This window comes from Equus quagga, chromosome 7 (assembly GCF_021613505.1).
Source record: "Equus quagga isolate Etosha38 chromosome 7, UCLA_HA_Equagga_1.0, whole genome shotgun sequence".
NCBI classification, from domain to species: domain Eukaryota; kingdom Metazoa; phylum Chordata; class Mammalia; order Perissodactyla; family Equidae; genus Equus; species Equus quagga.
Genome location: NC_060273.1, coordinates 125,616,644 through 125,640,349, shown reverse-complemented (window position 1 = coordinate 125,640,349; position 23,706 = coordinate 125,616,644). Strand labels below are relative to the sequence as shown.

At 40.2% G+C, this 23,706-nt stretch overlaps 1 protein-coding gene across 1 annotated transcript in view; it reads left to right on the top strand.

Annotated features, from left to right (window-relative positions):
* The window catches only part of LOC124241580 (V-type proton ATPase subunit S1-like protein), a 28,384-nt gene extending 5,225 nt beyond the window's left edge, over window positions 1-23,159 (top strand). Inside the window, 6 exon segments of the mRNA XM_046665461.1 lie at window positions 1,392-1,438; window positions 1,693-1,754; window positions 10,060-10,295; window positions 15,572-15,622; window positions 18,004-18,244; window positions 22,857-23,159. Of these exon segments, the coding sequence (XP_046521417.1) occupies window positions 1,392-1,438; window positions 1,693-1,754; window positions 10,060-10,295; window positions 15,572-15,622; window positions 18,004-18,244; window positions 22,857-23,159 (940 nt within the window).
* The last annotated feature ends 547 nt before the right edge of the window (window positions 23,160-23,706 follow it).

The following is a 23,706-nucleotide window of genomic DNA, read 5'->3' as shown; positions in this document are numbered from 1 at the left end:
AACCATTTTACCATGATGTGCGCTTAGTAACTCTTTAGCTAAAATTATGTTTTGCATAAAGATCATGATAAGTAATTTATATATTTCTCTAATTGTAGAAATGTTTAGAGTTTGTATGATAGTTATACCTACAGGTATTGGATAGGAATCTGTAAGTATAGAGTTTGATCTGCGTTCTCATACACACAAGTACAACATATTAAAAATTTAAAATATGCGATAAACTGTAAAAATTTTTATGACAATTAGAGATTTAAATGGGCATGATATTTAATGTGAAAGAATTACTAATATTTTCTAGATGTAATTGGGCTGTTATTTTAAAAAGTCCTTATCTTTTAGAAATATATACTTAAATGACATAATTTCTGAGGTTTTCTTCAAAATAATACCAGAGAGGGAAAGTGGGTGCGCTTATTGCTGAGACAAGATTGCTTATGACTTGACAATTACTAAAGCTGGCTGTGGGTACAGGTACATGGTTGGGGGCTTATATTTTCCTGTTTATATTTATGTATGTTTACAATATTCCATGATAAAAAGATGTGTATATCTTCTAACTTAGCAGTTTCACTTCTAGGAATTAATCTTAAGGAACTTCTCAGGGGTATGAACAAGCAATCCACAATAATGTTCAATGTAGTATTGTTTATTAATTGAAACAACTTAAATACTTAATAGGAATTTGGTTCAATAAATTCATACATTTGTATGATGTAATAGCACATGGAATTCAAAATTATGTTAGAAAAATATGTAATAACATGGAAAAATATTTATGATATATTTTTAACTGAAAAAAAATTGTAGGCTCCAAAACAGAATGTTTACAAAAATTTGTTCTTAAATTGTATAAAAAGTAAATTATATGTGTGTGTGTGTATGTGTAGAGAGAGAAACGCTGGGAGGATGTATATTATAATTACATAATTTATATCCTCATAATTTTTAGAAACACCTTTTTGGCAATAGAATCTTTTTTTTAATAAAAAAAGGTTGAATATTTTCACATTAATATGTTAACAGTACCATGTAGTATAACATTTCACTTTAAAATATTTTATTATGTTTTATTATTTGGTTATTTGGTTATTACTTGTTTTTGGTTAAACCTCAGAGTCTAGCTCACTGCTTGACTCATTCTAGGCGCTCAATATTATTCAATCAATAGGGATTAGGGTTGATATTTAAAATTTTTTTCTTTAAATTTTTCGGCATTTTTCTTATTTTCTTTGAAGAACATACGTTGCTTTTTTAAGTCAGAAATTCACTATTAAAAAGTGCTCCTCTACTCTGAGATGTAATAAACCAAAATATATCCTCCTTAAAACTTCGTATAAAATCTGAAATGTAGATATTTGTTCAGCATCTTTTTATTCTGTTTTTTCTAGTTTCAGCTCTCAAACATCTTCAGATAAAGAAGTGGTTGTCAACAGTGGTAAGACCTCTAATTGCCCTTGTGATTCCTTGGGGGGCTGAGGAAGGCTTTAGTGTGTGATGGGCTTCCCTGAACACTGGTGCTTGACCAGGAGTCTCGCATGTGAATAGCCCTTAAACTAGTTTATTCTAAATTATGAGCCAGAAGAGGCTCAAGCCTGATATATTTTACAGTGCTTAGCATATTATTGTCACTCAATTACGTTAATAAGACAACGACATTTAGCCTTTGTACTCACCTTGTTTATTTGACAGATCAACAGAATAATGGAGATATGAAACCAATTCAGAATTTCACAGCAATACCAATGACACAGGTATGGATATGTTACGAAAGTAGATTGTATCTTAAAAAAAAAATTTAAACACATTTCAATCAGGTCAGAGACACTATGAAAATATCAATAGTAATTCTATTAATAACTAACATTCTTGCTTGAACTTTGGGTGGGGAAATGTGTTATGGTAATTTTATAGTTCAGGAAAAACTAAAGGTTCACTTGCTGTCATATATATTCATTACAATATTCAGTCTCACTTTTGTTGCTTTCCAGATAGAATCACTATGGTAACAGTTTATCTTTGGTTACTGGTAAATTTGGATTGCTGCTGCCTGTTTATTTTCTCTTAATCTGTACTACACTGGAGTAATTGGTATGGAATAGTTGATCTCGATAAGTGGATCTTCTTTCAGATATAGACCTGTCTTTGTGACCTCCAGAGTCGGGTACTGAAGTGCATCGTCTTGGGTTTCCTAGAAATTGCAAAGGATTCATAAGATGTAGAACAATGTTAAAATACTTTGCTAGTTTATGTATATTAAATGTTCTGAGCCGCTCTGTCCAAGACAGTAGCCACTAGCCACTTGTGGCTATCTAAATTTAAATTCAAATGAAAAATATTAATTAAAGTGAAAAATTAAGGTCCCCCGTTGCACTGGCCACATTTTCAGTGCATAATAATAGCCACATGTAACCAGTGATTACTCAGCTGAAGAGAGCAGATATAGAACATATCCAATAATGCAGAATGTTGTATTGGACATTAATGGTCTGGAGAATTAAGCTTGATTTCTAGAAACCTCTTGTTTTCTTTAACATGTTAATTTCTTTATTTAAAGTCCTGCATTATTTGGGTTCTTATGACATTTTCTGAAGAGATCACTGTCATTAGTTTCATGGCATGGTGAAATTTTATTTATTTATTTATTTTTTATTAAGATTATGATAGATTACAACCTTGTGAGATTTCAGTTGTACATTATTGTTAGTAATGTTGTGGGTACACCACTTCACCCTTTGTGCCCTCCCCCCACCCCCCCTTTTCCCTGGTAACCACTGATCGGTTCTCCTTGTCTATATGTTAACTTCCACCTATAAGTGGAGTCATATAGAGTTCGTCTTTCTCTATCTGGCTTATTTCGCTTAACATAATACCCTCAAGGTCCATCCATGTTGATGCGAATGGAACAATTTGGTCCTTTTTTATGGCTGAGTAGTATTCCATTGTGTATATATACCATATCTTCTTTATCCAATCATCAGTTTCTAGGCATGTAGGTTGGCTCCACGTCTTGGCTATTGTAAATAATGCTGCGATGAACATAGGGGTGCAAGGGACTCTTGGGATTTCTGATTTCAGGTTCTTAGGATAGATACCCACTAATGGGATGGCTGGGTCATAGGGTGTTTCTATTTTTAACTTTTTGAGAAATCTCCATACTGTTTTCCATAGTGGCTGCACTAGTTTGCATTCCCACCAACAGTGTATGAGGGTTCCTTTTGCTCCACAATCTCTCCAACATTTGTCACTCTTGGTTTTGGATATTTTTGCCAATCTAACGGGTGTAAGGTGATATCTTAGTGTAGTTTTGATTTGCATTTCCCTGATGATTAGTGATGATGAACATCTTTTCATGTGTCTATTGGCCATACTTATATCTTCTTTGGAGAAATGTCTGTTCATGTCCTCTGCCCATTTTTTGATCGGGTTTTTTTGTTGTTGTTGTTAAGCTGTGTGAGTTCTTTGTATATTATGGAGATTAATCCTTTGTCGAATAAGTAGCTTGTAAATATTTTTTCCCAATTAGTGGGCTGTTTTTTTGTTTCAATCCTGTTTTCCCTTGCCTTGAAGAAACTCTTTAGTCTGATGAAGTCCCATTTGTTTATTCTTTCTATTGTTTCCCTCATCTGAGGAGTTATAGTGTCCGAAAAGATTCTTTTGAAACTGATGTCAAAGAGTGTACTGCCTATGTTCTCTTCTAGAAGACTTATTGTTTCAGGCCTAATCTTTAGGTCTTTGATCCATTTTGAGTTTATTTTTGTGAATGGTGAAAAAGAATGGTCAATTTTCATTCTTTTACATGTGGCTGTCCAGTTTTCCCAGCACCATTTGTTGAAGAGACTTTCTTTTCTCCATTGTAGGCCCTCAGCTCCTTTGTCAAAGATTAGCTGTCCATAGATGTGTGGTTTTATCTCTGGGCTTTCAATTCTGTTCCATTGATCTGTGCACCTGTTTTTGTACGAGTACCATGCTGTTTTGATTACCGTAGCTTTGTAGTATATTTTGAAATCGGGGATTGCGATGCCTCCGGCTTTGTTTTTCTTACTCAGGATTGCTTTAGCAATTCGCAGTCTTTTGCTGCCCCAATGAATTTTAGGATTCTTTGTTCAATTTCTGTAAAGAATGTCCTTGGGATTCTGATTGGGATAGCGTTGAATCTGTAGATTCCTTTAGGTAGTATGGACATTTTAACTATCTTTATTCTTCCAATCCATGTGCATGGAATGTCTTTCCATCTCTTTATGTTGTCGTCAATTTCTTTCAAGAAAGTCTTGTAGTTTTCATTGTATAAATCTTTCACTTCCTTGGTTAAATTTATCCCAAGGTATTTTATTCTTTTCATTGCGATTGTGAATGGGATTGAGTTCTTGAGTTCTTTTTCTGTTGGTTCATTGTTAGTGTATAGAAATGCTACTGATTTATGTATGTTGATTTTATACCCTGCAACTTTGCTGTAGCTGTTGATTGTTTCTAATAGTTTTCCTATGGATTCTTTGGGCTTTTCTATATATAAGATCATGTCGTCTGCAAACAGCGAGAGTTCTACTTCTTCATTGCCTATTTGGATTCCTTTTATTTCTTTTTCCTGCCGAATTGCTCTGGCCAACACCTCCAGTACTATGTTGAATAGGGGTGGTGAAAGTGGGCACCCTTGTCTTGTTCCTGTCCTCAGAGGGATGGCTTTCAGTTTTTGTTCATTGAGTATGATGTTGGCTGTGGGTTTGTCATATATGGCCTTTATTATGTTGAAGTACTTTCCTTCTATACACATTTTATTGAGGGTTTTTTATCATAAATGGGTGTTGGATCTTGTCGAATGCTTTCTCTGCATCTATTGAGATGATCATGTGGTTTTTGTTTCTCATTTTGTTAATGTAGTGTATCACGTTGATTGACTTGCGGATGTTGAACCATCCCTGTGTCCCTGGTATAAATCCCACTTGATCATGGTGTATAATCTTTTTGATGTATTGCTGTATTCGGTTTGCCAGAATTTTGTTGAGGATTTTTGCATCTATGTTCATCAGTGATATCGGCCTGTAGTTCTCCTTCTTTGTGTTGTCCTTGCCAGGTTTTGGGATCAGAGTGATGTTGGCTTTATAGAATGTGTTAGGGAGTACTCCATCTTCCTCAATTTTCTGGAATAGTTGGAGAAGAATAGGTATTAAGTCTTCTTTGAATGTTTGGTAGAATTCTCCAGAGAAGCTGTCTGGTCCTGGACTCTTATTTTTGGGGAGGTTTTTGATTACTGTTTCTATTTCTTTACTTGTGATTGGCCTATTCAGATTCTCCATTTCTTCCTGGTTCAGTTTGGGGAGGTTGTAAGAGTCCAGGAATTTGTTCATTTCTTCTAGGTTGTTCAATTTGTTGGCATATAGTTTTTCATAGTATTCTCTTATAATCCCTTGTATTTCTTTGGTATCTGTTGTGATTTCTCCTCTCTCATTCCTAATTTTATTTATTTGAGATTTCTCTCTTCTTTTCTTGGTGAGTCTGGCTAAGGGTTTGTCGACTTTGTTAATTTTTTTGAAGAACCAACTCTTTGTTTCATTGATCCTTTCTACTGTCTTTTTTGTTTCAATATCGTTTATTTCTGCTCTTATTTTTATTATTTCCCTCCTTCTACTGACTCTGGGCTTTGTTTGTTCTTCTTTTTCTAATTCTGTTAGGTGTCGTTTGAGGTTGCTTATGTGAGCTTTTTCTTGTTTAGTGAGGTGAGCCTGTATTGCAATGAATTTCCCTCTTAGGACTGCTTTTGCTGCATCCCAAATGATTTGGTATGACATGTTCTCATTTTCATTTGTCTCCAGATAATATTTGATTTCTTCTTTAATTTCTTCAATGATCCATTGTTTGTTCAGTAGCGTGTTGTTTAGTCTCCACATTTTTGCACCTTTCTCTGCTTTATTCTTGTAGTTGATTTCTAGTTTCATAGCATTATGATCAGAAAAGATGCTTGATATTATTTCAACTCTCTTGTGTTTATTGATGCTTGCTTTGTTTCCCAAAATATGGTCTATTCTTGAGAATGTTCCATGCACACTTGAGAAGAATGTGTAGCCTGCTGTTTTTGGATGAAGTGTTCTATATATATCTATTAAGTCCATCTGGTCTAATTTTTCATTTAATTCTATAATTTTCTTGTTGATTTCCTGTCTGGATATTCTATCCATTGGTGTTAATGAGGTGTTGAGGTCCCCTACTATTATTGTATTGTTGTTGATGTCTTCTTTTAGTTCTGTTAAGAGTTGCTTTACAAATTTTGGTGCTCCTGTGTTGGGTGCGTATATATTTATAAGTGTTATGTCTTCTTGGTGGAGAGTCCCTTTTATCATTATATACTGTCCCTCTTTGTCTTTCTTTATCTGTTTTGCTTTGAAGTCTACTTTGTCTGATATTAGTATAACGACATCTGCTTTCTTTTGTTCATTATTAGCTTGGAGTATTGTCTTCCATCCCTTCACTCTGAGTCCGTGTTTGTCTTTGGGGCTGAGGTGTGTTTCCTGGAGGCAGCATATTGTTGGATCTTGTTCTTTGATCCATCCTGCCACTCTGTGTCTTTTGATTGGAGAGTTCAATCCATTTACATTTAGAGTGATTATTGTAATGTGGGGGCCTACCGCTGCCATTTTATGTCTTGTTTTCTGGTTATCTTCAATTTCCTTTGTTTCTCGTCCCATGGTTTAGTCTGTTCTGATGGAGAGCTGCTACTCTCTGTTGTTGTCCTTCTACTTATCTCCTTTGCTCTTGGTTTTGTAGCCCCTTTCCTTTTTTTGATTTTTCAGGAATGAGGGTTTTCCTGAGCATTTCTTGAAGAAGAGGTTTTGTGGCAATAAACTCCCTTAATTTTTGTTTATCTGGGAAAGTTTTTATTTCTCCATCATATTTGAAGGATATTTTCGCTGGGTAGAGAATTCTCAGCTGCAGGTTTTTGTCCTTCAGATTTTTGAATATATCATTCCACTCTCTTCTAGCCTATAAAGTTTCTGCTGAGAAATCTGCTGATAGCCTGATGGGGGTTCCTTTGTAGGTTAATTTCTTCTACCTGGCTGCCTTTAGTATTCTCTCCTTGTCATTGACTTTTGCTAGCTTCACTACTATATGCCTTGGGGTTGGTCTACTTGCATTGATAAAGTTTGGAGATCTATTGGCTTCTGTCACATGAAGTTCCATCTCTTTCTCCAGGTTTGGGAAGTTCTCAGCTATTATTTCTTTGAATAGGCTTTCTGCCCCCTTCTCCCTCTCTTTTCCCTCTGGTATACCTATAATCCTTAGGTTGCATCTCCTAATTGCGTCAGATAATTCTTGGAGAGTTTCTTCATTTCTTTTTAGTCTTACTTCTCTCTCCTCCTCTGCCTGCAGCATTTCTATATTCCTATCTTCCAAATTGCTAATTCTTTCCTCCATATTATTGGTCCTACTGTTCAGTGCATCTAGATTTTTCTTAATCTCCTCTATTGTGTTCTTCATTTCCAATATTTCTGTTTGGTTCTCCTTTATAGTATTGAACTCTTTTGTGACATAGCTCCTGAACTCGTTGTCTATCTGAATTCTCTTTTAACTCATTGAGTTTTTTAATGATGGCTGTTTTGAAGTCATGATCATTTAGGTTATATATTTCATTGTCTTTGGGATTGTTTTCTGTGTGTTTGTCATTTTCCTTCTGTTCTGGAGATTTAATATATTTTTTCGTATTGCTTGATGGTGTAGATTTGTGCCTCTGCATAGAGATAGAGTTTAGTTACTGCTTCCACTTCTTTCTACTGGTGTGGTGGGGGTACAGCTGTTTATACTGCACCAACCAGGAACCCTATCAGCTGTTGCTAACTCGGCCTGGCTCCCTCCTTGCAGTCACAGTGATCCTGTGGGTTCCCTCTTCAGCTGTGGGGGCCGTCACAAGGGGGCTTCAGGTTGCTGGTGCCTACTGTTGCAGACAACCTAGACGTGCTCCCTCCTTAGGGTCTGCAGCGGTGTTATGGGCTTTCCCAGTGGCCAGGGGCAGGATCACTTATATTTGCAGCTCTGTCACTGTCGGCGCCCACAAAATCTCACTTGTCCACAATGGGTCACAGCAGAGATATGGGCATCTTCTGCAGTCTGGGTTAGCTCACCTAGCTGTGCTACTTTTGTCCCAGGGTCTTCCAGCCTTGTGGTTGCCGGGTGGGTGCTCTCTACTAGTGCTGTGCAGAGGCTATCACTGAGGCTGCTGTGAGACTGTAGAGTTTCCCCCTGGGCCATGGAGCTGGGTCGCTGGAACTCCACCCAGCCCCAGTCCTTTCCCCTAGGATCTCGGGGAGCCCCTTGCTCTGTCTGGGGGATAACCGGAGACCTTGAGTTCAGTGGCAGCTGGCTGGCTGCTGCCCTTCCTGGGATTCTCCTCTTTGGGACCCTCCCAGCATTGTGGATGCTGGGTGGGGCCTCTCCGCTAATGGCAGGCAGAGACTTTGCCTGCTGCCTGGACGGAACTCTGGAGTTTCCCCCCGGGCCACGGAGCCAGCCACTGGAGCTCCACCCAGCCCCAGTCCTCTCCCAGGAGATCTCCGGTAGTCCCGAGCCCCTCCTGGGCGAAAGCCTGGTCGGTGGAGCTGGCGGCGGCAGCTGGCGGGCCGCAGCTGGCGGGCCGCCACACTGTTTGGGATTCTCTCTGGGAGCCTCCCAGCATTGTGGATGCTGGGCGGGGCCTCTCCGCTAATGGCAGGTAGAGACTTTGCCTGCTGCCCAAACGGAACTCTGGAGTTTCACCCCGCGCCGCAGAGCTGGCCACTGGAGCTCCACCCAGCCCCAGTTCTCTCCCAGGAGATCTCCGGTAGTCCTGAGCCCCTCCCGGGCGAAAGCCCAGTCAGTGGAGCTGGCAGCGGCAGCTGGTGGGCCACCACACCGTTTAGGATTCTCTCCGGGAGCCTCCCGGCATTGTGGATGCTAGGCGGGGCCTCTCTGCTAATGGTGGGTAGGGGTTTTCCCCGCCACCTCCGGTGTGTAACTCTGGAGCTTCCCTCTGGGCTTAGGTGTAATTGCGGGGGGCTTAGGTAGGGCTCTGGTCACCTGTTTCCACCGTCGCTCCTCTGGTGTGCGCTCCTTCCTGCCCTTGGTGTGTGGCGATGTTCTGGGGGCATCCGCTGGAAGAAAACCGCTTGCAGGTACTAGGCTGTTCGGGGGTCGAGGTTGGAGAGTTTTCACCTATCTCCACCTCCTCCCAGAGGGAAGTCCGTCTGCCTTCCGATGTATAGCAGCGTGGGTCTCTCAGGCGTCCTGAGATGCTATATGGATATCCTTTGTTAAGTGATGAATGTCCAATTAGTTGTAGACTCGAAGGGGGAGAGACAAAGAAGACTACTCATACCGCCATCTTGGATCTTCTCTGGAATTTTATTTTTTAATAATAGACTTTATTTTTCTTTTGGGTGGTTTTAGGTTTACAGAAAAAATTGAAAAAAAGTACAGAAGGTTCCCACATAACCCCTCTATCCCTTCCCCTCCAATTTCCCCTATATTTAACATCTTGCATTAGTGTGGTATGTTTGTGAAAATTGATGAACCAATATTGATACATTATTATTAACTGAAGTCCATAGTTTACATTAGGATTCACTCTCTGTGTTGTACATGTTATGGGTTTTAGCAAATGTATAATGATATCTATCTACCATTACACAGAATAACAGTTTCACGGCCCCAAAATCTGCTGTGCTCCTCCTATTCATCTCTTCTTCCTCCCCCAGCATGATGACTTTTAAACTCTATATTGCTAATATTATTATTTGCAATTTTTGTTTGTTTGTTTTCTTACAAGTTAGTTCTTTCCATTTTTGGTTCTTTGTGGAATGGGGTTCATGTACCTCTCAGGTATAACTATCATTTTGGGCTTGTTATGATCTAGTCTGTCCATCTCCTATGCTCCACAGTAGCATGGACTCTGGAGCTGAGAGATCAGAGTTTTAGCAGATTGTGAACTAACCCTTTTATTAATAACCCTTTAATTAATTAATTAATAATCTAATAATTTATTTAATTAATTTAAAACAAATTCGTATCTTGAATTTCATTTATTTGGTGAATTAGGCTCTCAACTACAATCTGAGCAGACAAGGACATTTAGAGAAAGAACATTGGAATGCATTCAGCCATCATAGCCCAGTGAACATCTCCATGGATGGAGTTCCCTGCATTCTCTTCTGGGCCAAAAGAATAACAATTAAATTTAAGAATCAGACTCGGCTGGACCTTACGGATGAAGCTTTTGGCCAGAAGGCAACAGTGGATGCTGGCAACTCAAATTGCAGAGAAGAAAGTGCCACGTAAGTTGACTGCTTTGTGGGAGGAAGCCCTTGGGGTGACTGTAGTCTATTAACTGGGCATCCAGTTTTCTGAGATTTCAGAAGAAAGAAGTAGACTCTGTTGGACATGACTCTGACACACATCTTTGGGGAAATGTTTAATGTCTAAAATGGAAGAACCAGTCATTGATTAATTTTAAAAAATTTGTTATTTTTTTCCCAGCAATTTTCATCTGAACTCTTTTAGCTGATTGTTACGAAAGCTTGTGGAAAATCAGGATTCTGAAAATGAAGGTTCCCAAACTCACTCTGAAAAAGAGAAAAGGATTTCAGGTGTGGTGTCAACTCCACATGTGAGGTGTCAACTACTTTTGTCCCACCAGGGAGGACATTACATACCACAGAGCACAGTCAGATGTATTACAGCGGGTGAGACAGAGAAGGTGACTCTAGTCAGGGCAGATGTCTGATTGCAGGGAGTCTTCTGAAGTTGCGGAGCGTTGCCTCTTTGTAAGTGCGCAAGGGTACCTTTGAAGGGCCAAATTTCAGAGAATTCTTTAAGATTCATAATGATTAGAATAATTACTTTTGATTTGAGATAAGCAGATTAAATAAATATCCCTTTCAAAGAAGTCAATTTCCAGTGCCTTTCTCCGGTTTTCAGTCATCCAAGCAAAATTGTTTGCCTGTATTTGTTTTGGTCCAGGGGGAGGAAGTCTGGCGTGTCCCACTTGCTTTCTATAAACCTCCTTGCTTTCAACATTTGCTGGTATAATGGAGACTTTTGGAAGATTTTCTGCATTTGTTCTGGCCTGGTTTAGAAGGGCAGAATGCTTTGTATAAACCATAACCTAAAGTGTGTGTGTGTGTGTGTGTGTGTATTCTTTTTATATACTTTGGCTGGAAATACTTTTTTATTCCTGAACTTATCATTTAAAAATTATTGATGATGGGTAAAAGTGGATTATATTAATATACACCTGCAAGTTATATTACGAGTCTTGGTAAGTATCTCGCTATTCAGAACCACCATCTCTTATTAGGGAATTGTAAGCATAAGCATCCAGAGTCCTCCCAGATCTCTTTATTCTGTTTCAGCACGACTGCTGAAGAGACTCAGCCCTGCTGAGAGCTCAGGACTTTTTCCTCAGGCTCTAATTAATTCCCTACAGGGCTCTTTATTTGTGGTCAGCTGTGCGGAGAGAGGCCGATGCCTGGGGATCGTCTTGCCTGTCCATGGCTGACTGGCCCTCCTGGATTCCATTTGTCCTGACCCCAGGTATTTGCGGGGAAGATCAGGGCACCACAGCGTTTTGCTGTGCTTTAGAAACCTTAATGATCACTGGGAACCCAGAAACAGAAAGAATGAAAATTTGGCTTCTAGGCCCAGTTCTGCCAGAGAGCTCTGTGACTTTACAAACAGGAACCACCATAGGATCATCGTCTGTGAGACGGAGCTGATGGCATCTATCTAAAAGGCCTTGAACACTTACCATGAGCCAGATACCGTGTGAGGACTTCACAGGCACATCTGTTATTCCTCATAATACTATTGCGAATAAGTCCCCGAGTTATAGGTACTATTATGATCCATGTTTCAGGTGAGGAAGTCAAGGCTCGTAGATGTTAGGATCCTTGCCAAGATCATACAGCTTGTATGGCGATAGACTGGGGTGTAAAATGTCTTTAGCAATGAGATCTCACCTCCTCTCTTGGCCTGACAGCATAGAGTTGTGAAAATCATATGAGGAAATGTATGCATGAGAACTTCGAGAGCTTGTCAAGTGCCGCTCACAGTAGTAGTATTACCTTCCTAGCTTCCTGATGATAACTAGAGTAAATAAAGTAGTGTCTAGTGACCTGGTGGAGAGGCCCAGGGAAGCTATGGTTTTCACAGCGCACACATGAATGATTGGGCAGGGCCTGACTTTTTCTTCCTGTCACCACCCTAAAATGCTAGCCGGGGTGAGTCCTGAGTGTGCAGCAGCCACCTCTGAGAGTCGTGCTCGGGCGAGCATGCAGGCTTCCTGGAGAGCCCACCCAAGGGGATGAGTGGGAGGCTTCCCGGGACATGAGGTGTTCAAGGACCAGCTGCGGAGACTTAGTGTTCCTGATTCCTGAGAATCACACAGATTAGTGAGGTTCGTTTGCTGTGCTGGCAAGGAAATCCTATGTTCTCAAGAACCAGAAAGGGAGTTGCCAAAAGAACAAACCCAAGCAAAGACATAACCATGTAGGGTCAAAAGCACAGATTTAAAAAAGATGACCATGTTTTAGCGCTTTGAAACAAAATGTTCAGGGAAAGGCAAGCTGTTGGCAGACAGATTTGCTACAGAAGTCTTTTCAAATAGCGAAAACCCTACAAAGAGAGCATAATACCAGCATCTGTGTGTATTTTGAATTTAGACAATTATAGTCTGAAGAATTCAAAATCCATCTTAAGCGTGGGAGGGTAGGGTGCTGGGAAGAGTAAAAGAAGCTCCTTTCTGAGTGACTGGTGAGGCTGTAACTCTCCCGTGTGTTCCCAGGTTATGGCACGGTGCCTGGCACTGGAAAGATTCTCCCTGAAGGATCGTTGAATTTGCTTTGTTGAACTCAGGCCTCATGCTCTGTACTCAGCAGCACAGCATGTTATCGAGCTTTCACTGAAACCAGGACTGCTGGAGAAGGCTCGTGGAGGGTCAGAAGTGTGGAGGCCACTGAGCTGCTCCATCAGGAGACGGGGACAGAGGTTAGGGTGGGCTCAGCACGGCTTTGCTTTGAAGTTTAGTTTGTTAGCTGTAGAGCCAGTTTACGGGTAACTAAGCTATTCTGATTCCTTGGAAGAACTAGAGAAATTCTGTTAGAATAAGTGACCAATCAAATTTATAAAGTATTATTCAAGAAATGCATTTTACTTCTTTAAAGTATTTTCAGTAATTTGTAACAGTGTCAGAATATTGTTAGAGAAAGGTCCTATTGAAGACTTGCCTTATTGTGTAAATTAGCTACAAAGTGTTTGTTAATGAGTGCTTCTAAGGTTTCTAAATTTATGATGTTAGGAAATAAAGATATTTCTCTTAGCAATCTTATTTTATGGTTTGTTTTGTAAGTACCCCTTCCCTTTTCCCTGTAAATAGTATGAAGATAAACTGCAGCTCAATCACTGACATTCTTACTTCTTGATAAGTGGGACCAAATTAATGAGATTATATTTCTGTGATTTGTTTTTCAAGCTTGTAATTGGACATTTTATAACTATCTACTTTCACTTTTTTGGTTTTATAATGTATATTGAGGTGTTATAACTTCTAGACATTATAACATCACATAGCAGTGTCATACTTTATGTATTTCAATTCCTCACCTTTTCCCATTTCAATTATTTACTTAACTTTTTGCCATTCCTATTTTTCAACCTCATTGAAATATAAGTGAAATACACTAAACTACATATCTTTAAAGCAGACAATTTGATCAGTTTTGACATATGTGTTTACCCATGAAACCATCGCCACAATCAAGATAGCAAACATTTACTTCACTCACAAAAGTTTCCTTGTGCCCTTTTGTAACATCCCTCTTGCCACTCCCACCTCTCTACGTAAACACTGATCTTCTTTCTATCATTATAGATTAGTTTGCATTTTCTAGAATTTTATGTAAGTATAATTGTATAGTGTACACTCTTTTTTAGTCTGGCTTCTTTCACTTGCATAACGATTTTGAAATTCTCATATGTTGTTGCATGTATCAAAGGTATGTTCCTTTCCATGGCTAAGTAGTAAGTGCTCCATTGGATGGATATAGCACAACTTATTTATCCCACCACCTCTTGATGGAGATTTGTTTTTTCCTCCAGTTTTTAGATAACTTTCTAAATGAAGTTGCTATAAGCACTCAAGTACAAGTTTTTGTAGGAGCATATATTTTCATTTCTTTTGGGTAAATACCCAGGAGTGGAATGGCTGGATCATATGGTAGGTGTATGTTTAGCTTTTTAAGAAACTGCCAAACTGTGTTGAAAGTGATGGTGCCGTTTGCCTTTCCAGCAGCGTTGTGTAAGAGCTCCAGCTGCCTCACATCCTCACCAACTCTTGGTATGGTTAGTGTGGGACTGTAGAGAAAATATTTTTGTGTTCTTGCATGGTTAGTAATTTTTCAACAAATTTTACTGGAACCTGGGTTAAAAGATAAGTCTTGGAGTTGATAAGAGATTTATCTTCTCAGAGGGGTGTGTTTACATGTCAAGGAGTAATGAAACTCAGCCATGCAGACGTTCCGGGGCTTGGCAACCCAGAGAGGCTTCTTATCTTCCCCTTGGAGACATTTATTTACATACATGGGTTAGACCTGCTGCCATTTGTCTCCTTTATGGTGAGCTGTTTGCCCCCATCCAAAGGCTAACAAAACTCATCAGAGGTACCTTCTGAGCTAGGAACCCAGGATCCTTCCCTTGTCTCTTCCCAAGGAAAATTTTTGACACTAAGGAGGCAGATGTTTCTCTCCCTTTCTCAGGAGGTGAAGGGGGACCACTGTCTCTCTCCAGATAAACTCCCAGGTTCATACTCTGGTGTTCCTCACCTGTGTGACAAATTCTAGTACATACAGGATGGTATCTGGCTCTCTTCGTGTTGCCCGTGAGGAAGAATTGGGTGAAAAGGGGAACCAATGTGGTTGTTGCTGTGAGTTAGTAATAATCTGTCTCTGCTCCAGGAAATCTCATATTAACTTTCAGGAAAATGGGGATAAATATAGGTATTAAAAGCTTCCAAGTAGATTTTTTTTAAAAGTTTTAGTCATTCTGATTACTGTACCATGTTATCTTGTAGCATTATTTTATATTTTCCTGATGACTAATGATGTGAGCATCTTTTCATGTATTAATTGGCTGTTTGTATATCTTCCTTTGTGAAGTGCCTGTCTTTTGACCATTTTAAGTTGAGTTGTCTTCTTGTTATTGAGTTGTTAGTGTTATTTATTATAGTCCAGATAGAAGTTCTTTGTCTATATGTGCTGTGAATATTTTCTTCCATTCTATGGCTTGTCTTTTTTGTTTTCTTAATAGTATCTTTTGAACAGCAAAAGTTTTTGAATTTAATAAAGTTCAATTATCAATTTTTTCTTTTATGGTTTGTACTTTTGTATTTTTTCAAGAAACCATTGGCTGTCCCAAGATTGCACAAATATTCTTCTATAAGTTTATAGTTTTGGTTTTTACATTTAGGTCTATGAACCATTTTGAGGTAATTTCTGAGTGCAGTGTGAAGTAAGGGTTGTTCCTGTTTAGATGGACTGTGTTGTTTCTGTTTTCTCAGGTTGTCTCTGAAGTTTGATGATGCTCAAAATCCCAAAGGTCTTGATGTAAGGTAGGTATGGGTACCACTTTGGAGTATCATAGGTTCAGTGTTTCAGATTAGCTCCATATAATTTATTGATTCAACATGCTAGTATCAAGGACCTGCTGTGTGCTAAGCACTGACGTGTGAAATGTCACCTCTACCTAATTACACTGAAAAGTCAGTGGTGTTATGTGATGGGATCCTATCATAATGCTTCCTTTAGTTTCTACCAAAGCAACTATAGTTTCCTCAGTTAGGGACCTTGAGAACACACGAACACATGAATGTGAGAATGTGATACCCTTTTCCTCTGAGCAAAAAATATACTTAAAGCTCCAAGGGCTGGGGCTCTGATTTAAAGTTTCTTTCTATATAGCTCCTTACAGTGAATCACACTTATCATTTAAGGATAATGAAAAATTCTCCGTTAGCTGACTTCCCCAGCAGAGAAGCAACACAGGCCTGCGTTTTTGTCTTTATGTATGGAAGGATGCATCTGCTGACGGTGGTTTGTCCAAGTAGTTAGGAACTGCTCTGGGGAAGGGTGGGGCGTGCCAATTTGGACACATTACATTTTTTTTTTCTTATCGAAATATGTTTCCCTTCCTATAGGATCAAGCTTTTAGTGAAGATAGGAGCTGTGTCTTTAACATTACTTGAAAAACCAGCAGGATGTGTTTGGGCAGTCTTTCCCAAGCTGTGTTCTGTGAAACACTTCTGCTCTATGAAAATATTTATAAGAGTCCCCATAAAAGGTATTCTGTGGTCAAATGTGTTTGAGAAACACTACCCACCCTGTGTTCCTTTTGGAGCGTCACCGTGTAAACTTGTATATGAAGGTTTCTGTGAAGACGCGTCTTAAGGAAGATGTTGCACCTGGTAGCTTTGATTAACCCGGTGTTTCCTGGTATCACCCTGGAAAGCTCTCTCATCAGAACACTTTCCTGCATATCATGGGACACTAGTGTTTCACTGGTCGTAATTTAGAAAACGCATGTCATTACCTTCCAGAGAAACTTTAAAAGGAAAATAGAAACCCAGAAGGTAACCAAACACATACACATAGCTGTTTGATATACGATTGAGGAATATTTTTGATTCAAATAGCACTTTTTTTCCCCAAAAGGAAAATAGCTCTATGATTATTATTTTTCTGAGATAAAGGTATGTGGCAGACACTGTCAGTACCCCATCTATACCCCCTTGGGCATTTCCATTGCATCCACTACAGTCCACCAGCTCAACTTTCACTGATAGCCCTTCTTTGCCTAAAAGTTTCCTCTGGCCAAAGGGGCCCACTGCCTCCTGTGCCTGCCCCAGCAGCCCTCAACCAGTGAGTGAAGCGAGGGTATAAATGCCCCAGCTCTCTCAGCCTCAGGCGAGAGAACTCAGAGGCAGGCATTCTACTCGGGCTCCAGGGTTCCTCATGGGCATTAAGCCCCACTTCCCACAGTGGAAACTTGCTTAATCATGTGTCGTTTTTGACTGTCTTCCATTCCTCTGTTGTTTCTCTTCTCTCCATACTACATATTTTGAATGGCCAAATTCCCCAATACATTTGGGATCACCTCCCAAAAATACTTTTTGTATCCACATCTTTGGCTCAGGGTCTGCTTCTGTAGAACCCCAAGCTAACACAAGGTAATACATGTCCATTGAAAACAGAAAAATCAGAAAATATCGAGCTATAAAAAGAAAAAAATGAAAATCATTCATAATCCAACCACCATCTGTAATGACTAATTAGCATTTTGATGTCTACCCTTCCAGAATTTTTTTTATGCAGTCACACATATTTTTTTAGTGAAAAAAAGATCATGGCCTATGTACATTATAATGTTTTTATGGCTGGAGAATAGTCTATTCCAAAATGGCTAAGAATAAGGGCTCTCGTCTCAGATTGGATTCAAAGCCCAGCTCCAATGCTTATTCTCTCAGTGAACTTGCACAAATGATTTACTTAACTCTTCTGTGTCTTATTCCTCGTCTAGGAGATGAGGACGGTAATATTATCTGTCTCATGGCGTTGTGGTAGAGAGTGAATAAAATACACATAAAGAACACAGAAAGGTGCTTCACACGTAGTCAGAACTATTCCTATTATTTTTGAACATTCTTTAGCTAATTCTATATTGATGTGCATTCAAGTTGTTCTCAAGTTTTTGGCAATAATATCGAGTGTTTATTCTAAAAAATAAAAAAGCCGAGTTTTTTGTAAGAGTTTGTGTTGCTCACTTTTCAGGGCCCTGTCATTTGCTTTCATTCCAAACCGGAAACGTAAAAGCCTCTTTTGAGGCAGTTCTACTACCTGACAACAGAGGGCGCGGTTGTACCGTTCATAGACGATGTCCTGTGTCAGCAAATGTAGAAGAGCTTTGGGGGTAATACTGTTTCATAATCATTTTCAGATTCACCCTTATCAATTACAACAAGTTGTCCATCCAGGGCTGGTTTAGTTTGCACCGAGTCGAGATTATTTTCAATAATTCCATCCAAGCAACCTTCAATGCAACTGGCATATATGCTCCGTCACGTTATTCCTACCACTGCCAGCGCGTCAGCAGCCTGCAGCGGTACGATGCCCTCTTGGTGCCCAGCAACACGGATGATACGTCAAGCCTGTGGGAGGTCACTTTTGTTGATTTCCAGGTAATAAACTAAAACATAGGCTCAGTGCACCTGTGTATTTGGAGCCAAAGAAACTCGGTAAAACTGAAACATGTGTTTAAGGAAAAGAGAGGAGTGGATACTTTAAAAATAATATCGGTATTGTTTTTCTGTATCTTCTAGGGTATGAAGTGGACTAGGATATTTTCTCTCCCTGCACAGCCCTCCCCGCTCCCCCTTGCTTTACAGTCAGGTTTATCCAGCCACTAATAACTATCAGTGAGGAATGCCAGCAATCTAAGCCGGGGAGAAGCTGTGGCCTGAAGCCCAGTGACTGACACTTCCTGGAGTGAGAGGCCCTTCTGGGCAGAGGAATTGTTGGACAATTATTGTACTTCCTTCAGGGAGTGAGCAGTGATCCTATCAGGGCAGATAAGAAGTACATCTGTAGCGTGAGTGACAGCTTTGGCAGGTAGCATAGGAAGGGAACTGTCAGCCAGGGAGTCAAAAATATCCCAAAGCTCCTCTTGAAAGTATTTGGGGAGGGGGCAGGAGCACAAGAGGTTCCTTTTCACCAGCACAGTCTCAGGCTGGGAGACATCTGTCAAGTTCCTCCGTCCTGTTTACCTGTGAAAAAAGCTTCTCTTGTTCTTCCGAGTCACTGAAATAGACAGGGTTTTGCACATCCCTTTTAGGGGCACTTTCCAATTTTACATACATATATATCCATAGAACCCTCCCTCCCCAGGCTGGAGCAGTGTGGTGGGGGAGGGCGCTGAGGAGAGGTGGTTTGGGGGAGGGAAGGAACTTGCCTCTCTGAGTCTGAAAGACCTGGGTTCAAATTACTTCTCAAGCTACACCTTCTCAATTTCTGACCTATCCTTATGAACATAAATAATTCATGGCCCAATATGTGTGGCGACACCCAGGACTGTGTCAGCATGGAAGCAATAGCTGCTGCTTGTGAGTCCCGTCTGTGTTGGCACTGTTGTGGTTATTGCACATTGTTTGTCTCCAAAAAGCTTATAATGCTGTAAGGTAGCTGTTATTATCCCTATGTTACAAGTGAGATGACTGAAGCTCTGATACTTACATAATTTTTCAAAATGATATAACTGGTAAATAGGAGAGGCAGAATCTGAATTCTGGACTGTCTGGTTCCAAAGACACTTATATATATATTACATATATATACACATTATATATATATACACACACACACACACATACATACATATATATACACACACATATATACATATAAGTTATATGTCTATATACATATATAAATTATATATTATAAATTATATGTATAACAAATTATATGTATTTATGTCTTCATAAATATATAAATTATATGTAGATATATACATACATACATATATGTACGTACATATATACATATAAATTGCATATACATATATATGTATATGTATATATGTATATGTAATTTCTCTCTCTTGATATTTCAAAACAGCAGCAGGCAGAAAGGGCAATGAGAAAGTAATAATGAAAACAAGGAATAATGCACACATACCCTAATTAGAAAGGAGGAATTGACTGATTTATGCCTCCACCTGTTCCAGACATGACTTAAGGGGACTTACAGAAATACTACAAGAAAAATCACTTTGAAAAATGGGCAAACCACTTCACCCCCATTAGGATGGCTGTTATTAAAAAAAAAGGGCAAATAGAAAACAATAAGTATTGGCAAGGATGTGGGGAATTAGAACCTTTGTACCTTGCTGGTGGGAATGTAAAATGGTGCAGTTGCTGTGGAAAACAGTATGGTGGTTCCTCAAAGAGTAAGCATAGAATTACCATGTGATTCAGCAATTCCACTTCAGGGACTATACCTAAAAGAATTAAAAGGAGGGATTGAACAGACATTTGTACACCCGTGTTTATTTCAGCATTATTCACAATAGCCAAAAAGTGGAAACAAACCAAATGTCCATTGATGAATGATGAAAAACAACATCTAGTATATACATACAATGGAATCTTATTCAACTTTAGAGAGGAAGAAAATTCAGATACGTGCAACAATATGAATGAACCTTGCGGATGTTATGCTAAGTGAAATAAATCACACAGAAAAGGACAAATATTTGTATGATTCACTCATATGAGGTATCTAGGGTAGTCAAATTTGGAGACAGAAAGTAGAATGGTGGTTGCTTGGGGCTAGGGAAGAGGGGAATGAGGAATTCGTGTTTAATGGGTACAGTTTCAGTTTTGCAAGATGAAAAGAGTTCTGGAGATGGATAGTGGTGATGACTGCACAACGATGTGAGTGTGCTTAATGCCACTGAACCATACACCTAAAAATGGTTAAGATGGTAGATATTATATTATGTATATATTTTGTAATAAAAAAATGTAAAACAAAAACATGGGCAAAAACATAGGGGTTAATAAAAACAAAGGAAGAAAAGATCAGTTACAGCCTATGGTGAGGTTGGTACACAAAATCACAAGACCATTTGTCAGCCCTGGCTAGAAGCGGCACAGTAATTTGGCTCCGAAGCTTGGGAGCAGCCAGCATAAGAAGGAGTCAGCCAGTTACGTGTTCAGGGGGTTCATAAGACTACTGCAAATGTACTCGTGAGGGGCACACCCATCCCTTGTGTTGTGCGACGTGTGCCAGCATCCTCAACAGCAGCCTTATAGTGAAAACAGCACTGGGTGTTGGACGCAGGCCTTGTTAAAACACCCTTACTGTAGACAGATGGCAGAATGCAGGCTCGGTCCAGGCAAGAGGTGCCAGGGGTGCTGGTTAAGGTACGTGTACAGAAGGCTGCAGTCCCTGTATGCAGCTTTGCTGCTCTGCTCGTTCTCAGAGTAAAGTGTAGAGTGGTGTCACATGCATGGCGAACTCAGATGCCTTGGGGGAAAACTCGGATGCCAATGCCTCAGGTGGACCAGTGGCGGACTGTGGCAAAGTGTAGCTGGAATCACAAGGGGGCATATTTATTTAGCTCCAGCTAATTTTTGCTTTCTGGGAATGCAGACTCAGTGTTGCTAGATCTCCTGACTTCTCAGGAGAAGCTAGAAATCCAGATTCTTATGGGAAATTGTTCAGAACTCTGGGCCAAGCAAAACTCACCTGTGGGCTGGATACAGTGTTTGCAACCTCTAGTCCGGACAATGGATGGACGACATGTCCTTCCAGGCATTCTCCAGATACTGTTCTCAGCCAAGTCTTGTCAAGAATGAAGTGGCAGTCAATGTGAGGATGTTCTCTTTGGCTGGAGTTGCAGAATCAAATGAGGCCATCTTTTGTCATTGAGGAGCTTGACTCTTCAGACACTAGTCTGAAGAGAAGGCCCCTTTGCCTCTTCATAGAGGGGCAGGCCAAGGATCCCAGAAACCAGGCCAAGAGTTTTCTTCAGAAGCTGTTTTGGATTTGGTCTAGAGCACACAATTGGGTGAGCAAGGCCCCTGAGGTCTGCGGCAGCATGGTAATTTTAGCATGGAAAGATGCTAAAGCGCCCACCTAAGTCATAACAATGAGTTCTCAGTAAAGCGTTCATGGATAATTCAGTTTCCTGATGTGCCCTTTTAAACGTATTAGGTGACTGAATGAGGTGACACTGTGTTGGGTTGTATTCTAAAAGCCAGCTAAACGTGGGGGCTGCCTTCACAAGTGATTGCTCTCACTTGGAGCAGTTCCTCTGTAGCCCCGTTTCTTTCCATGTGACAGTATTTAGATATCGCAGCCAGTTGTGGATTTGAACCTCTCCTAGTTCCAAGTAGTTAAACCACTTCATTTGCACATATGAGAAAACTTTCCTTTCTATTCTCTGGGCAGGGGGCAAGGGGGGGGGCTGGTATACAGCAATTCCAAAAAGAGTACCAAGTTGGTAGGGTACAACTGGTAAGAGGGAGAGGTAGTGACAGGAGGAAGAAGAGACAGAACACGTCAGGAGTTAGGGAGTAGTAAACTAACACGTGACTCTGAAGCCAGGCTGCCTGGGTTTGAATTACAGCTTCACTGCGCTTACAATGCTGTGTGACTCTAAGCAAGTCACTTAACTTTTCTGTGTCTCATCCATAAAATAGGGATAAATAGTAATTTACAGGCTATTGTGAGTATTAAATGAGTTAAGGCTGTGTCTGTTACATAAAAAAACCTTCACTGAGTGTTAGCTTTTATTATTGTCCATGTTTCACCTCATTAGGAATCATAATATCTTCCCTTAAAAGACTCTTCCTGGTCTAATTCCTGTCAACAGAATCGAAGGCAGAGGAACTGAGACTTAAAATCCTTGGTGAAATTTATACCAACACTTATAAAATGTTGAGTGTGCTTTGAATTTTAGAGATACCGCAGCAGTTGTGGTTTTAGATGAAGGGGATATTCCTGAGGATCAGATTAAAAGAGGTTTTATTTCAGAGCCTTGAATTTCAAGAGCCTTTTAATTATGACAAACATACATCCCAGAGTTTCTGGGTCAGTCTTGATTTAAAATTGTTTCTCTGTCCACATAACACACTCACATTTGTTAGATCGTGCGTTTGAGTTATTCAGCAAACATGGCCCCAGTATCTTAAATGTGGCCAATTAAGGGTCCAGAACCCCCAGCCCAAGTGGGAAGTAGATCTTAGGAGAGAAAGAACGTGTCCCTTCTTTTCGTCCTCCTGACAGATCCAAGGCTTTACCATCAAGGGGGGACAGTTTGCCAAGGCCCGAGACTGCGCCTCTGCCTTCTCCCCAGCCATTCTGATGGGCCTGGCGATGTCGCTGATCCTGCTGCTGGTGCTGGCCTACGCCCTGCACACGCTCGTCTACCTGCGGTATCTGGAGCGGCACTACGACGTCATCGCGTCTCCGGCCCACCTCTCCCGGCTGCGAGCCCGAGACGCAGCAGAAGAGAAGGAGCTGCTGCGGAGCCAGGCAGTCGAGCGCTACGAACTGAGGAGCCAGCAGATCGGCAAAATTTACGTCTAACAGCACGGGCCCCCTCCCTCATAAAGTCCCCGGTGGGCTCGGAAAGGAGTTGTTTCTGTTCTGTGCTGTGTGACTTGTGATATAAGGTTTTCACGGAATGGTTTGATTAAAAAAAAATTAAAGAAAGGAAAATACGTAATGAATCACTTTTGAAGCCTCTGCTGGCCTATTTAGATAGACTTGGGGCAATGAAAAAGGTATCTCAGGAATCCCACCGAGGTAAATCTGATGGTTGCCCCAAAGCTACGTTGAACGCAGAGGGATGTTTCAAGTTAGGGGGACCAAAAAAAAAAAAAAAAAAAAAAGAACAACGCAATATAGAGAAGAGAAAACTCACTTGGTCCTCCTTGCCTGTACCAGCTTGGGTGTGATAAGTATAGAAATAATAAATCCAAGGTTAACTGGAAGTTCAGGATTCAAAATATTTTGTACCATAGTTTGCATTTTTTCAGAAATTATGCCCCAATTTGGTTTTAAAAATAGTCTTTTTTTTCTCTTTCGCAGAACTGTTTAGGGAAGACTCCTGTTAATATGCTGGAACCCTTTT